This window comes from Xyrauchen texanus, chromosome 1 (genome assembly GCF_025860055.1).
Source record: "Xyrauchen texanus isolate HMW12.3.18 chromosome 1, RBS_HiC_50CHRs, whole genome shotgun sequence".
In the NCBI taxonomy this organism is placed as follows: Eukaryota; Metazoa; Chordata; class Actinopteri; order Cypriniformes; family Catostomidae; genus Xyrauchen; species Xyrauchen texanus.
Genome location: NC_068276.1, coordinates 46,424,236 through 46,438,727, shown reverse-complemented (window position 1 = coordinate 46,438,727; position 14,492 = coordinate 46,424,236). Strand labels below are relative to the sequence as shown.

Below are 14,492 nucleotides of genomic sequence, written 5' to 3'. Positions count from 1 at the left end.
TCTGTCACACGGCCAGCAAACACCTCTCTGTATGTAAGTCCCATGCCCGTGACTATGCTCACGCATCACTTAACAGATGTGACTCTTTCCCCATTCACCTCAATCGGAAGTCACTCACAGAACAGCCTGTCCCTGCTGTCTGCGAGCATTCATGCATAAGCACAGTAAGCGCGCTCACACATTCTGTTCAGCTCGCTGTGTGCGGCAATCAGGGCGACTTGGCCATTCATCCTCTAGCGTTACGCTTCAAAGCGTGGAAAGCTATCCCAGGGATATCCAAATGGGTGTTAAGCACAATAAAACAGGGCTATTTGCTACAGTTCGATCGCCGCCCTCCCCGCTTCAGAGCGCGGCTCGAAAATACTGTGAACACGGAAGCAGCCTGCATGCTTCGTTCAGAAATAGCAAACCTTCTGTGCAAAAGGGCCATAGAGAGAGTGCCACCTTCTCTGAGCGAGTCGGGATTTTACAGCCGTTATTTTCTTGTCCCCAAGAAAGACGGCGGCCTCAGACCAATATTAGATCTCAGGGTTTTGAACAAGGTGCTCGCAAAAAGACCGCTCAAAATGCTTACAATCAGGAAGCTCCTCGCGCATGTGCGCCAGGGGGACTGGTTTATTTCTCTCGATCTGAAAGATGCCTACTTTCAGATTCAGATAAATCCCCCTCACAGGCCATTCTTGAGATTCCCCTTCGACGGCCAGGTTTATCAATACACCGTCCTTCCGTTCGGCCTGTCTTTAGCACCCCGTACTTTCACGAAGTGCATGGATGCGGCGCCGCACTCCCTGCGGAGTCAGGGCTTGCGAATTCTGAACTATTTGGACGATTGGCTGATTTTGGCACAGTCACATACGGAGCTTCTGTCTCACAGGACAGTTCTCCTCAGTCATCTGAACAGTTTGGGTCTGCAGTCAATTGGACCAAGAGCTCACTACAGCCTAGTCAGGCAATTTCCTTCCTTGGAATAGAACTAGACTCCATGGCGATGACGGCTCGCTTATCTACACAGCCACGACGCCGTGTTCAGCGAATAGCCGCGTCCTTTCAGATGAACAGCCTCACGCCTCTGAAAAAATTTCAGAGACTGCTAGGTTACATGGCCTCAGCCGCAGCAGTATTTCAGCTGGGTTTACTGTGCATGAGCCCGCTTCAGCATTGGCTAAACACCCGCGCGTCTCGCCGGGCTTGGGCCACGGGCCGCCAGCCGATCAGAGTGACTCAGACCTGTATCTCAGCTCTGCAGCCCTGGGCAGTGGCCGAATGGTATCAGCGGGGAGTGACGATGGGAGCTGTATCTCGCCGAAAAGTCATCTCGACAGACGTGTCCAACACGGGTTGTGGCGCGGTCAGCGAGGGCTCTCCGGTTTTTGGCCTATGGTCAGTTCAGGAAAAGCTCCTTCACATAAATTGTCTGGAAATGATAGCGGTCGAGTACGCGCTTGCGCGCTTTCTCCCGGTCATTCAGGGTCACCACGTCCTGGTCCGTTCGGACAACAGATCTGTGGTATCCTATCTAAACCGTCAGGGCGGTGTCAGATCCAGGAACCTCTTCCATCTGACTCCAGTGAGAGCAGATCTCCTCTCTCAAGCTCGCGGCACGATCTGGCATCCCCACCCAGAGCGCTGGGCGCTGCACGCGTGGGTGATCAACGACTACCCGTCGCTTTGCCAGAAGGAGTAATAAACACTATCATACACGCTAGAGCCCCTACCATGAGAAGACTCTATGCGTCCAAATGGTCTGTGTTTTCAAAATGGTGCACCGACAGAGACCTGGACCCACGGACATGTGGGGTGTCGTCGCTGCTCGTGTTTTTACAAGAGCTGCTGGATAAGGGCAGATCCCCATCCATGCTCAAAGTGTACGTGGCGGCCGTCGCGGCGTTCGCTGAACCCCTGCACGGCCAGTCACTGGGAAAAAATGAGCTGGTCATCCGCTTCCTCAGGGGAGCTAGAAGGATGAACCCCCCGCCCCCATCGGTTCCTATCTGGGATCTTTCTGTAGTTCTCGAAGCTATGAAAGCCCCCCCTTTCGAACCGCTTCAATCCGTGGATTTGAAATACCTTTCACTCAAAACCGTTTTTCTAACTGCCCTGTCATCAGTTAAACGTGTGGGAGACCTTCACGCGCTGTCTGTCAGCGCTGCGTGTCTTGAGTTTGGACCAAGTGACTCCAAGGTCATTTTAAAGCCTTGACACGGCTATGTCCCCAAGATGATCGGTGGTACTTTCAGAGCACAAATCATTTCCCTATCGGCGCTGCCAGCATCCGATAGCGAACGCGACGCCAATCTCCTTTGCCCAGTCAGAGCACTGAGATTGTATACTGCGCTCTCCGCCTCTTTCAGACGCTCTGAGCAGCTTTTCGTTTGCTCGAGGGCGCACCAAAGGTTTTGCGCCTCGAAACAGACACTGTCTAGATGGATAGTGGACGCTATTGCTGCCGCGTGCGGCGTCAAAGACCTACCATGCCCGTTAGGCATTAGGGCTCACTCCACTAGAGGCATGGCCTCCTCGTGGGGATGGTCCAGCGGGATTTCCATTCACGACATATGTGTGGCAGTGGGCTGGGCTTCCCCCTCCACCTTTGTCAGATTTTACAATCTGCAAGTGCCCGCCCTGGAGGCAAAACTACTAGCGGTTTAATATGCTACAGCTCCCCTGGTGAGCTGCACTGACGGGACACATTCCACACAGACCGGCACCACCGCTCTGTCTTTCCCTTCCCACTATGTGCTTATGTATTACACACACACTGGCCCGCACTCTTGCCGGCCAAATATTATTCCCCCACTCACAAGGGCTCCCCGGGCTCATGCAGTGGATGCTTGAGCGCGACGGCGTTGACAATGGGTTCCCGTAAGCGTAAGCTAGCTTACGCAATACTGAGAGAACCTCTCGTAAGAGAACGAATCGGTTACCTAACGTAACCTCGGTTCTCTCTAGATGAGGAACAGTATTGCGTAGCCGGCCGTGCTTCGCGCCACGGCGACTTTCGCTTCATTCAAAGAATTCCAGGGTTCCAGCCTCACGAACTTACGCTTATATGCACTCTAGCCACGCCCATTCTGGCGGGCTTTGATACAGTGACGGCGCGGGCGCCTCTCATTGGACGCGAGTTCACTCAAGTTCGTCTATAGGCTGCAGCAGTTGCCGCAGAGCAACCAATGAGCTCGCTAGCTAGCCCGCTCAAGGTATGCAGCTGCTGCACTGCGTTGACAATGGATACAAAATTAAGGATAATTTTTTGGCTTCAATATCTCAGAAAAGATGAATCTTTCCCGTAGCGTAAGCTAGCTTACGCAATACTCGTTCCCTCATCTAGAGAGAACCGAGGTTACGTTAGGTAACCGATTCGTTTTATCTTATGTATGTGTCTTAGCGGATTCTTGGTGAATTTAAAAGAGATCAATAACTGGGGTCTCTGATACTCTGAAACGATAAGGTAATATTTAGTTAAAAGAAATTGTTAAATATCTCTTCACAAATTTGGACAGTTTTTAAATATTTCTTGTTGCTTTGTACTCTCATAGACATTATTTGTGATGCAAAGACATGTGTGAAAAACACTGGTGTAAAGTGGCGTCACTTCATAGACTTCATTGTATTCACAGTTCTCTACCCCTTTCTGAAAATATCTTGCCTCAGGGAAGAATAAATGCATCTAGCTCTATTTTTAGAGCAGCTGATTTTAAAACCGTCCTTTTGAACAGTGCTGCTGATGTGAAGCAAATAAAGCCATCGAGAGAGGCACGTGGCTCCCCTGCTATTTATAGAAGCATGTTACTGGGAGTGGGGGCCCAGGAGACTCTTTGAATCCTCTACTGCAGCATCCAATGAGGAGGGAGGATCCTGGTATGCGGACGGAGAGGAGTGTGCTATTACATAACACAGCAAACATGGGAACATCCAAGGGCAGTGAGGGATGGCACTTTTGTTTTTCTCAAAGTTTACTAGGTTTGAGAAAGAGAAACTTGTAGTGTTGGCAGAGAAATCCAGACAAGTCCGAAAATAAAATTGACTTGAATCATTTAAATATGCATCTACATAGCAGTTTTATTTACACTCTGCCTACACTAAGAGCATCTGATTCGACACATAAACAACAGAGATCTATAGGCTGTAAGTGGCAAGCTTTGTAGATGGTGTTACCACCATTATCACATCCTCATTCTTGCCAGTTGTCCTTATTAATTTACTAAACTGTATTGTGTGACATGCTGCTGCAGTAAATGCTGCATCTGATGCATGGAGCTCTGTGTGGATGCACGATTGCATGTACAACCTGGCCTGTTAGCCCAGAGAGGAGGAGGAGGAGTGCAGTGCATGTGATGCCGGGGGAAGCTGATGCTCGTTTGTATTCAAGTGCTGCAGCTGTTCCAGACGAGGATGCAGTGCCTGCCTGGTATTTTTAATCTCCTGTTCTTTTTTTAGCCCTCTAAATATTTAGCGGTAGCAGCATCAGTGAGCGCTGTGAGGGGGCATCTTCACTCTTATAAGATAATTTCTCAGTTGACCAGACTCCAGCATTTAATATTTTCAAATGTAGCTTGGGAAGGTAAAAGAATAACACTTCTACTACCTTCTGCCAGCCTGCCTGTTACTAAAAATAAATGTCCAAGGTGTGCTTCACAATTGTCACCTTGCACATCTTATTCAAAAAAGTCACTAAATGCTTCTCCAGATCATAAAACCTTTCTTTTTGGTTCTCTCAGTTGGTATTGAGATGGGAGAGAGAAGGTGCAGTTACATTTAGGATGCTGTATCTGGTTATTGTGTACAGTTGGTGGGATAAATTAAATGACTTGGTGGTTTAACGTCATTTTGGTCTTTTGTCGTCATGGTACTTTTGATTGGCACCCTCAGTGAAATGCCCCAATAGGATAGGAGGGGTTTTTACAGTACCTGGGTTGTATTGCTTTTAAATATTGTGATTTTCATTATGCATTAATAGGGTTATTATTCAAAAATGTTGACTTTCTGACAAAATATACAAATTCTGAATTCAGTTCCGTTTTTTTAACATTATACATTATTTGTAATAATAAAGGACAACTGGACTGGTGTTCAGATGACTGTTGTTGAAATTATTAAAATTATTAATTACTGAATTTTTTTGGACAAATTGCACGAATGCTTGACCTGAGAAAACAAAATGAATAAAAAATAAAATTATAAATAACTAAATGTAGAAGTGGTGTACCAGATGAAGAGGGCAAGTGTTTTTTCAGGTATTTGACAAATTGAAATATTTTTTCTAAAAAAAAAAAAAATGAAGATAACAATATAGACCATTTCAAGGATGTAAACCATAATAAAGGAATTAGAATGCTACTGCGTATGTCTTTCCCTGCAGCATTTCCAGTAGAGGCATTTTTATAAGCCAGAACTGTCAAAATAAAATGACTAGCGACTTTTAGAGTCTAGCTACAGTAAAAGAGAACAACAAAAATAAACAATGAGGTGTCATTACTAGATCCTTTTAATAAGACTTGAGTCAACAAATTTTCTCAAAGACCATCAAACGTTTATCTGAAGTGATTTATCCAGAGTAGACGTGTTGCTGATACTGAGCGTCTATGCAAGAGAGGCGATGGAAGTGTATCATAGTTGAGATGCTAACAATTATTTGTCAGCGGAAAGGTCTGGAATATTGGATCTCTCCTAATATAACCAATGAAGCTGTAAGCCTGGGATGGGGAAACTTTTTCCCATTTAAGGGCCATTTGAGTATTTTAGTATTTATTTGTTTTTTTTTTGCAGTTTATTGAATCAAGGCCATTCTTTTGCTTTTCAAATTATTTCTCAAATGGCCTCGTGGGCTGGTTAAAACGGTCTCATGGGTCTTATATGGCCCTGAGGCCTGACGTTCCCCACCCCTGCTGTAAGCGCTTGACTTGCAAAAAAATGTATTTGTGTGTTTCCTTCTGTGCAAGCTTTTTTTCTACTCCAGCTACTCTGAGATCTTGGCAGTGCGATAGTGAAGATACTTAGGCTATATTCCTCATTTGAAAGTCGCTTTGGATTTAAGCTTCTGCTTAATGACTAAATGTAAATGACTTGCACAGCTCCATTCATTATAATAGGGGCAATCTATTGTCACTTTTAGAGTCCGTAAATAAATACTCTGACTTAACAAGCCAGCTAAACTCCACCTATGAAACTTACTATTAGTTGGCAAACTTACTAAAAATGTTTGTCACCTACCAGAGATAAGATGTGTGCTACAGTTGTTCGTATATATCTAGCCATTTTGCTTAACTGCAGATGTTCATGCGTCCATTTGTGGTTGCTTTTCCAGAGATCTAAACACTTTAATTTCAATTAGTTCCAGGGACCCAGAGATCATCCACCCACGAACAACATGGTCCAAATTTTCATAAAGACATTCTATTACAATAGACGTTAATCAATAACCAATGTGCTTGTAATTTATGTCCTTCCCTCAGTAACTTCCATCTGACTCTTGTCTTTTTCTCTGTAGTTGTGACTGGGGCCACCGATGGAATCGGAAAAGCCTATGCGGAGGAGGTAAGATTCCTCAGGTTTTATTTGTGTTTTTTTCCCCTCTCTTCACAGAAATCACTATGAGTCATCAAAGTAGAGGTCTCAGTAAGAGTTCAGGGAGGACTCCGCTCTCAGATGTTTGCCTCATACAAACTGGCAAGCATTTACCATCCTTTTGCTTCTCATTGCTACTGTTTGATGGCCTTTATGAATGCTGATATTGTATACTATTTTGAGTTAAAATTATATCAGAATCTGTAATGATGCCATTCTTTTAAATATACTTAAGCTTTTTCTTTGCAGAGTAATACAGATAGAAAGGATACTTGGAGGGTTACGGCTAGTTTATTGTAGTTTTGATCTGATCATGTGAATTCAGTTTAAATGTTGATTTTTTAAATTTTTTATTCTTTACAGCTTGCTCGACAAGGTTTCGCTATTGTTCTCATTAGCCGTACTCAAGAAAAGCTGGATGAAGTGTCTAAAGCTATCGGTAGGTTTCCTCTTCCACCTTCAATGCACTCTATGGACCGGCTGTTATGGGTTTTTCTATGGCCGATATTAAATTAACATATAAATTACACAATTTAATTACAGCATATGAGATGTAAACAGAAGTGCTTGTAATTAATATTTGTTGCAAATGTTAAGGAAAAGTTCGCTAAAACACAAAATGTTTACTATTCATATTTTTTTCTCTCTCACACTTTTACCATAATTATTTGCTAGTGCCAATAAGGCCATATCAAAATGGTAAAATACTGTCCTACTTGATATTTATCTGTTCTTTTCTATACGCTCACTTTTCCCATTGCTTAAATATACAATATTATTAACTGTTGTTTTATGTATGTTTTAACGCTGTTAAAAGACCGCTTACATTTCATAAATCTAATTTTACAAATATTTATAAACCCTGTTGAATGTGTGATTGGGTTCTATTGTACCACTGTCACTGCACAAGCAAAGCAAAGGCAGGTTGTGCAAGTATAACATCATTGAATGAATGAATGGAGCAGCACTCATTCATTTTTTCCCCCCAGTCTTTTGGTTGGCTAACTAATGATCTAAGGAGTATGGCATGTTTAAGAGCATGCACGCACGCACATGTGTACACCCATGTGCTGGCAAATGTGCATTTGTGTGTGCTTGTGCAGAGGACTTGTGGGGTACCTATTCATGCGTGCGGGCGTGCGTGCGTGTGTATGAATAGTGAGGCAGCGAGTGTCTCCCTCTGCTAAATTAATGTGGATGTTAATGAGCTGGGTTATTTTTAGTGCTGTGTTGAAAGGCAGGGACTCTGCCAATTGAGCTGCCTTGCTGCTGCAGCAAAGCGCGACTTCACAGATGTAGGTGGATCCTGGAGATGTTATGGCTGGCATGAGAGAGAGTGAGCAGTGAATGGAGGAAATCAGCCCAGTAACCTCAACTGAAAACTGGCACTTTTCATCAGATGGAATTGGAGAATTTTGGCAAATGTGTTTTGTACATATGACTCTGTTTAGTTTATTTTAAATAAGGTCATTTTTTTTTAAATTTATTAAATATAATAATTCAAGAATTGTTTTTACAAATTTATCATGTTCACTGTCTTGCTAAATCACACAAACCGAGAGCAGGCAGCAAATAGCAAGTAGGCTAAGGCCAGAAACATACTTCACGCAAGTATACAATCGAAAATACAGGTGCAAATCTTTGGCCAACACATTGCATTGGTCTCAGTGAACATACATAATGCATGCTCTTGTGTGCTCTGGTGTTAACAAACCTCAGTAGTCAAGGGGGTGATATAGTTCACTTCAAATGCTTGTCCCATTAATCTAGATGTGTTGTTATTCAGGTAGCTACCATAGCTTGTTATTAACATATCGGCTTTAACTTGCTCAGCAAGATTACTAGAAGACAACACTAATGCATGCTGTAGCACCCCTGAGAATGTAACATGTACTTGCGTTGTAATGTGATTTGCAGCCTGATGCATTTCGGAAGGCAAAAATGTCAAGCTTTCATTGCTAGAAGCACCAGCATTCACGTACTTGCATACGCAATGTTTGAGTATGTTTCGGGCCTGAGGAGATGTTCACACAGTAAGCGTTTGAGTGCTCAAAACAGAAAAACACAGCATAGAAAAATTAAACTGAATGCAGTAGTCTCGAGATATGTTATAAAAACTGCTATACTCTTGGCGGAAGATACTGAGAAAACGTAGATATGGTACAACAGCCAAAGATCTCTGTCTGATGCATGTGTATATGGAGCAACAATAATAATAAAATAATAACAATGCAAGATTTTGAAAATTTTAAAAGCCCTTCTATCTACCCGAGACCGATTTGACAAACCTGATTGGAAAGTGGATTTCCGAGGACTGAAGGCGACTGACAGGCTTATGTTCAATGAATAAAACAAACAGTGACAATTGATTTCTATAGTCACTTTCTGTAATGTCTGTTCAGTATTTTACTTGTCTGCCACAATAGTGTTACCAAATATTGTTTTCTGTGATTTTTCTTCTAAGTTAATTAATATATCTATCCTGTCAGTAATTTGATTACATTTGTTTCATGAATTGACAGCCCTATACAACAAACTACATTTATTTTATACAGAAAGCAAACAAAATGCAAAAGTGACAGTTAACAGTAATCCTTGTGTTTTCCAATATGCCAAGTTATATCATGTCTTTACCAGCACATCTGCACCTGCTCATTTCTTTCAGTTAAGCATGACAGTGTCTAGTAGAGTGAGTTAGTAAATGGATGTTTTCTTTTCCTTTTTTCCCCCAGAAAGCAAGTATAATATAGAGACCAAAACAATTTCTGCAGACTTTGGATCCCTGGACATCTACCCTAAGATTGAGTCTGGACTGGCTGGCCTTGAAATAGGAGTTTTAGGTATATTAATATTTGTAGGTATTTTAGGTGTTTTGCAGCTGTGGGGAAGTAGAAGTACTTGTGTTTCTTGATCTCTTTGCTTTGATTTTTTTCAATGAACTTCCTATTAAATAATTGTTTTATTCTTTTTTGTCTTTCACCTGCAGTTAACAATGTTGGAGTGTCTTATTCCTACCCAGAGTTCTTTCTCAATATTCCTAATGTTGACAGTGTGAGTTTGTTTACTACGTTGTTTACTACTTTGTGTACTACTTTTGTGATCTGTGTGTTATGCTGTAAAGATAGAAGTGTCATTTCACAATTGTCAATTTTGGTTTTTAATCTCTTGAATTTTGTGATTGCAGTTCATCAACAACATGATCAACATCAATATTACATCAGTTTGTCAGGTCAGTGGTATTTCTGCTCTTTACTCAAATTTTAAAGTCTGGTTGTTTTCGTGTGTATTTGATATACAGTGTACATAGAGATGATACAGACTATACTGTACACCATCATCATGAGCAGCCATAGACCACAAATGTCAACAAAATATACCCTACACACATAGTTTTATCTGAAATGTGAAGATGTTTGTAATGCTTAGAATTTAATGGGCCTTTTTTGGTATTGTGCCCTTAAGACTCCTATTTACAGTAAATGCCCTCATCTCATGTGAAATTGGATTCAGATTTGTCACTGTATTTGCTCATTCAGTAGTAGCCTTTTTGCAAAGCATTGCTTATGTGTAAATGTAATGTGTTCGAATATGTTCATCTGATGTCAGAAGTTCAGAACACTGCATTTTTGCAGCTAGCTTTCAATAAATGGTAAATTCTTCTCTGGGGAGAATTTTGGAGTAGGATTTTATAGTACAATAAATTCTCAAAGATCAAGGGAAATTATCATTTTTATTAAATGACCCTTTTAACAAATTAAAATAAATATATGAAACACGTATACATTTACATATATTATATATAAAACTCTTCCCAAGTATAAACACTTTCTTTGTACACAAAATGTGTGTGAAGCTTGCTGCCACTGCGCCTCTATGCAGCCTGAAAGTTTAAGTTAATGCTGCCACCCTCTGGATCCAAAGTGTGTTATTCTTTTGGCGCAAAAGACATGGACCAGGTTTTTCCAACTTCTATAGTGTACACTGTTTTGCATTTGTAACATTAGTAAAAAAAATCTTTGTAATATGTTAAATTTCATAGTCCCATGTTCTTAATTTATCTATAAATGCTGCAAAAGTATTTGAGTTGTTCCTCAGATCTGATCATGTGTAAACATACGCACTCTTACCAGATCATCTCTTTTCATAGATGACACGGCTGGTATTGCCCAGGATGGTAGATAGGTAAGTTCAAAATGTACCAGAATGAGGTATTGTGAAATAATTTTAGTACTCATGAACAAATGTTAAACTTTTATATATTTTGTTCCTTTGATCTATCACCCTAGCAATTAGAACTGCATATTGATGATAAGCGATTAATTATTTCTTGCTGCGGAGGCTGACGGTGTCAAGCAAAAATTCACATGCACAGAAGGATTTATCACAGAATTAAAGGAAAACATTTAGGGAAGATTTACAATAATAGATTTTCTTAATTAATATCAATGTTTTGAATTTGCTTAATTTTGGGGAAAAAGCCATACTGAAAGTGCCTTTAGTTCAGACAGTTGCTTGTCCCCTTTATGCCACTAGAGTCTGCTGCACAGTAGTACAATGCAACAGTATGTACTGTCATGGGCACCAGTTGCCATAGCAACAGGGCCATGCAAGAATCCATTAACAGGTACCCATGAGTTAGAAGGGATAATTCTGGGCTGTCAAATGAGTAAAGTGTAAATGGAACAAATACCTGGGACATTTTAAGCAAAATTGTCTTTATTAGACATGATTACTTGTTGTAGTACAACAGTTTGAACATAAATGTTGACTTAACACTTTCTAGGTCTAAAGGAGTGATCTTGAATATTGCTTCGGCTAGTAGCATGTACCCAGTTCCTCTCCTTACCCTCTATTCTTCCACAAAGGCAAGTCGCATCTCTTTCCACCTCTCTTTTCCATAATATTGGCTACGGAATGTTTCCTCAGGGAATTTCTTAATTGCATTTAGCAGTATTTTTGAGCTTTATTAGTTGAGGTTAGTCAGCACTACTTTAGTAATTGTATTACTAAACTTTTCTAATGCTGATGTTTTGGGTCTTTTGAAGAGTCTTTTTTTTAATGCAGGTGTGTTACTTTCAGCATGTTGAATGCAACACATTACATGATTATTTTCACTCCCCTAGGCATTTGTGGACTTCTTTTCTTGTGGACTTGATGCTGAGTACAAAAGCAAAGGGATTATCACACAGGTGAGTGAAAGAAAGAGTAGTTTAAAACGGGATGCTTCTAGAGGGCCAAAACAAGATTCAGGCCTCACTGTATTATATTGTTGCTGTCTGAAGTGACATTAATTATACAAAACATTATTTGAAAGTCATATCCATTTAAAATTGAGTGCTCCAGGTTTAGGCTGATGATGTATTCTGTTAAACCAGATTTATACTGGTTTAAATGCTTACTTTTATATCTTGTAGAGTGTGCTACCATTTTTTGTGATGACCAAACTGAGCAAGATCAAGAGGGCCTCTCTTGACATTCCCACTCCAGAACGCTATGTAAGAGCCCAGCTGAGCACTGTAGGGCTGCAGACTCAGACCAACGGTTACCTCCCTCATGCCATCATGGTGAGAACCTCTTAAAGTACACTACACCTATTTCTAACAGGTACATAAAACTGACTGTACAGCCATGCAGTCTCCTTAGACAAACAGCCCTTAGTGCACAAAGTGAGGTGGAGGAATTTGGCTGGCCTGCACAAAGCCCAGACTTGAACACATTGGGATAAATTTGAAAGCTGTGAGCTATGCCTTATTGCCCAGCATCAGTAGCTAACTTCATTGGTGCTGTTGTGTCTCAATGGTAGCAAAGCTGTATTCCAATATCTAATGGAAACCAAGAGTGGAAGCTGTTATAGCAGAAAAGGGAGGGCTAACTCCATGTCAGTGCTCACCCTTACTACCTATTTAGTCCTAAATTTGTGGTTAAAAAGGACCATGTTGGAGAACTATAGTACTAAAGCAGATTTTTAGGTTGTTTTTATCTTCTGGATTCTGACAGTCTAACAAGTCTGTAATTATTATGTTGTTGCTGCAGGGTTGGGTGACTACTGCTCTGCTTCCTGCAAAACTGCTCAACAAGTATGTTATGAGCATGGGGTTGTCCCAGCGTGCACGCTATCTGAAGAAACAGAAGCAAGGTTAGAGGAAGACTAATGGACAGACAGAGGGATGGTGTGGTGTAAAATGAAACAAGGGACCAACATTAAAAAAATCATAAATACTCCCTTTAGTTGTCAGGGGCCAATCTCTCCAATGAGATGGTTTGAATAAAGGGTTGCATTTTCCACACTAGAGTGGTGTATTGAATTTTTAAGAGTCGTAGCTAACCAAAACATGATTTACTTGAACAGCCTTTGCTGACAAACAGTTCTTATTAGCTCTGTTAACTAAGCACTGCTGCAGATTTGCAGAATTCGTCGAAATCTCTGTTGTTTGTATCATACTGTAACTGTAGATAAATACAGTGTTTTGGTTATTTTGAAAATGAATTTATAGCTCCATTTCAAAAGTCACCAAATGAACACAAATAATGTGAAACATGTTCTCAAATTGTAGAGGATTCCTACAGTACAATCATTAAAATTAGCAAATGGTCATTTACAAAATAGGACACTTATAATATTGGTCCATGTTTTTCATTTTCTTTCAGTGGAGTTGTTTAAAAACTAATTCTTATATGGCACAACATTCTAACCGTAAAGCATCTTTAAAAAGGATGTGGTGATATTGCACTAACACTGTTGTGGAAAGTCATTAACTTTGTAATGCTGGTACAGTTGGTGATGGAAAGCAAACTTATATCAGACAATAATTTATTTGAAATGTAAAGCTTAGGCTGCAGTTCCAGTGTTATGTTCAGTGATAATGCACTATTTTCTCCAAAACAACACTGTAGTATTCTTAGTGTTCCTAAATAATGGTGTCATATTTTCAGGTTTCACTGTGAATAACTTTTACAAGATGCCAGTCTAAAGCCAGCAACAGCAGACTAAAGGCAACTACAGCAGCACTTGAGTATGTACAGTAATGTAGGAGGATCTTCATATCCGTTTCAAATAAAACCAATTATATAAAAAAAAAAAAATTCTCTGCCTCTTATGTTTAATGCATTTTTGACATACATTGATGTATAGCTGTGCTCAATACATTGTGTTTTGGTAAAATGGTGATGGAAGTGGGAACTTTTAGAGTTGAAGTTTGAGAGTCACAATGATTTTTATTCATTGGACGTACATGGTAAAGAATGTTTGCATGGAACACATGCCCTTTTTGTTATAATGCAAAGTTTCTGTCTCCTGTAAAACCTTAATGACCCAGTCTGGCAGGGCGGAGGGCGGGGCCGGGTCGTGATTCTACACACCTGGTCCCTTATCAGGCTAATCAAGCCTCTGAGAGGGATAAAGGCCAACTGCGGAGGATGGTGCGGGTGAGAGAGATCGTTTACGACACTGTCCGTAAACGATCTCTCTCTCCCGCACCATCCTCCGCAGTCAAATTAGTTATTAGTGACTCCCATTCTTTGAACAGTGATGTGGTTTGATTTGCCAAGCTTTTTTCTAGTGGGACACATTTGGTAAGTGTGCACAGCAATGATGATAATTTAAGCTGTTACATTTTTGCTTGTTGCAAATTGTATCTTATCAGCAAAATACGCAGAGTAATACTTTGTATAAATATCATTGCATTAGATAACAATCAATCCATGTGCCATCTGCAAACAAATTATGCTAGATTAGATAAGAACTAACTTTTTGCAATTACTTAATACAGGTCACATTAACTTTTCATCACTAACATTAACTGTTCCACAATGTTTGAAAACCAAAGTGTCCAAATAGTGTTTATTTTTCATTTTGAACAATAGATCATTGTTTTTATTATTTCAGTCATGTTTATTGTCATTTATTTTGAATTGCAGGCCATTGGACT

At 40.6% G+C, this 14,492-nt stretch overlaps 1 protein-coding gene across 1 annotated transcript in view; it reads left to right on the top strand.

The window, feature by feature from the left end:
• The window catches only part of LOC127648956 (very-long-chain 3-oxoacyl-CoA reductase-B-like), a 30,050-nt gene extending 16,430 nt beyond the window's left edge, over positions 1 to 13,620 (top strand). The window contains exons 2-12 of the mRNA XM_052133816.1: positions 6,488 to 6,534; positions 6,928 to 7,003; positions 9,297 to 9,404; positions 9,551 to 9,615; positions 9,749 to 9,793; positions 10,712 to 10,746; positions 11,348 to 11,429; positions 11,688 to 11,753; positions 11,979 to 12,128; positions 12,598 to 12,700; positions 13,498 to 13,620. Coding sequence (XP_051989776.1) covers positions 6,488 to 6,534; positions 6,928 to 7,003; positions 9,297 to 9,404; positions 9,551 to 9,615; positions 9,749 to 9,793; positions 10,712 to 10,746; positions 11,348 to 11,429; positions 11,688 to 11,753; positions 11,979 to 12,128; positions 12,598 to 12,700; positions 13,498 to 13,535 — 815 coding nt within the window. The 3' untranslated portion in view covers positions 13,536 to 13,620. The remainder of the gene's footprint in view (positions 1 to 6,487; positions 6,535 to 6,927; positions 7,004 to 9,296; positions 9,405 to 9,550; positions 9,616 to 9,748; positions 9,794 to 10,711; positions 10,747 to 11,347; positions 11,430 to 11,687; positions 11,754 to 11,978; positions 12,129 to 12,597; positions 12,701 to 13,497) is intronic.
• Positions 13,621 to 14,492: the final 872 nt, after the last annotated feature.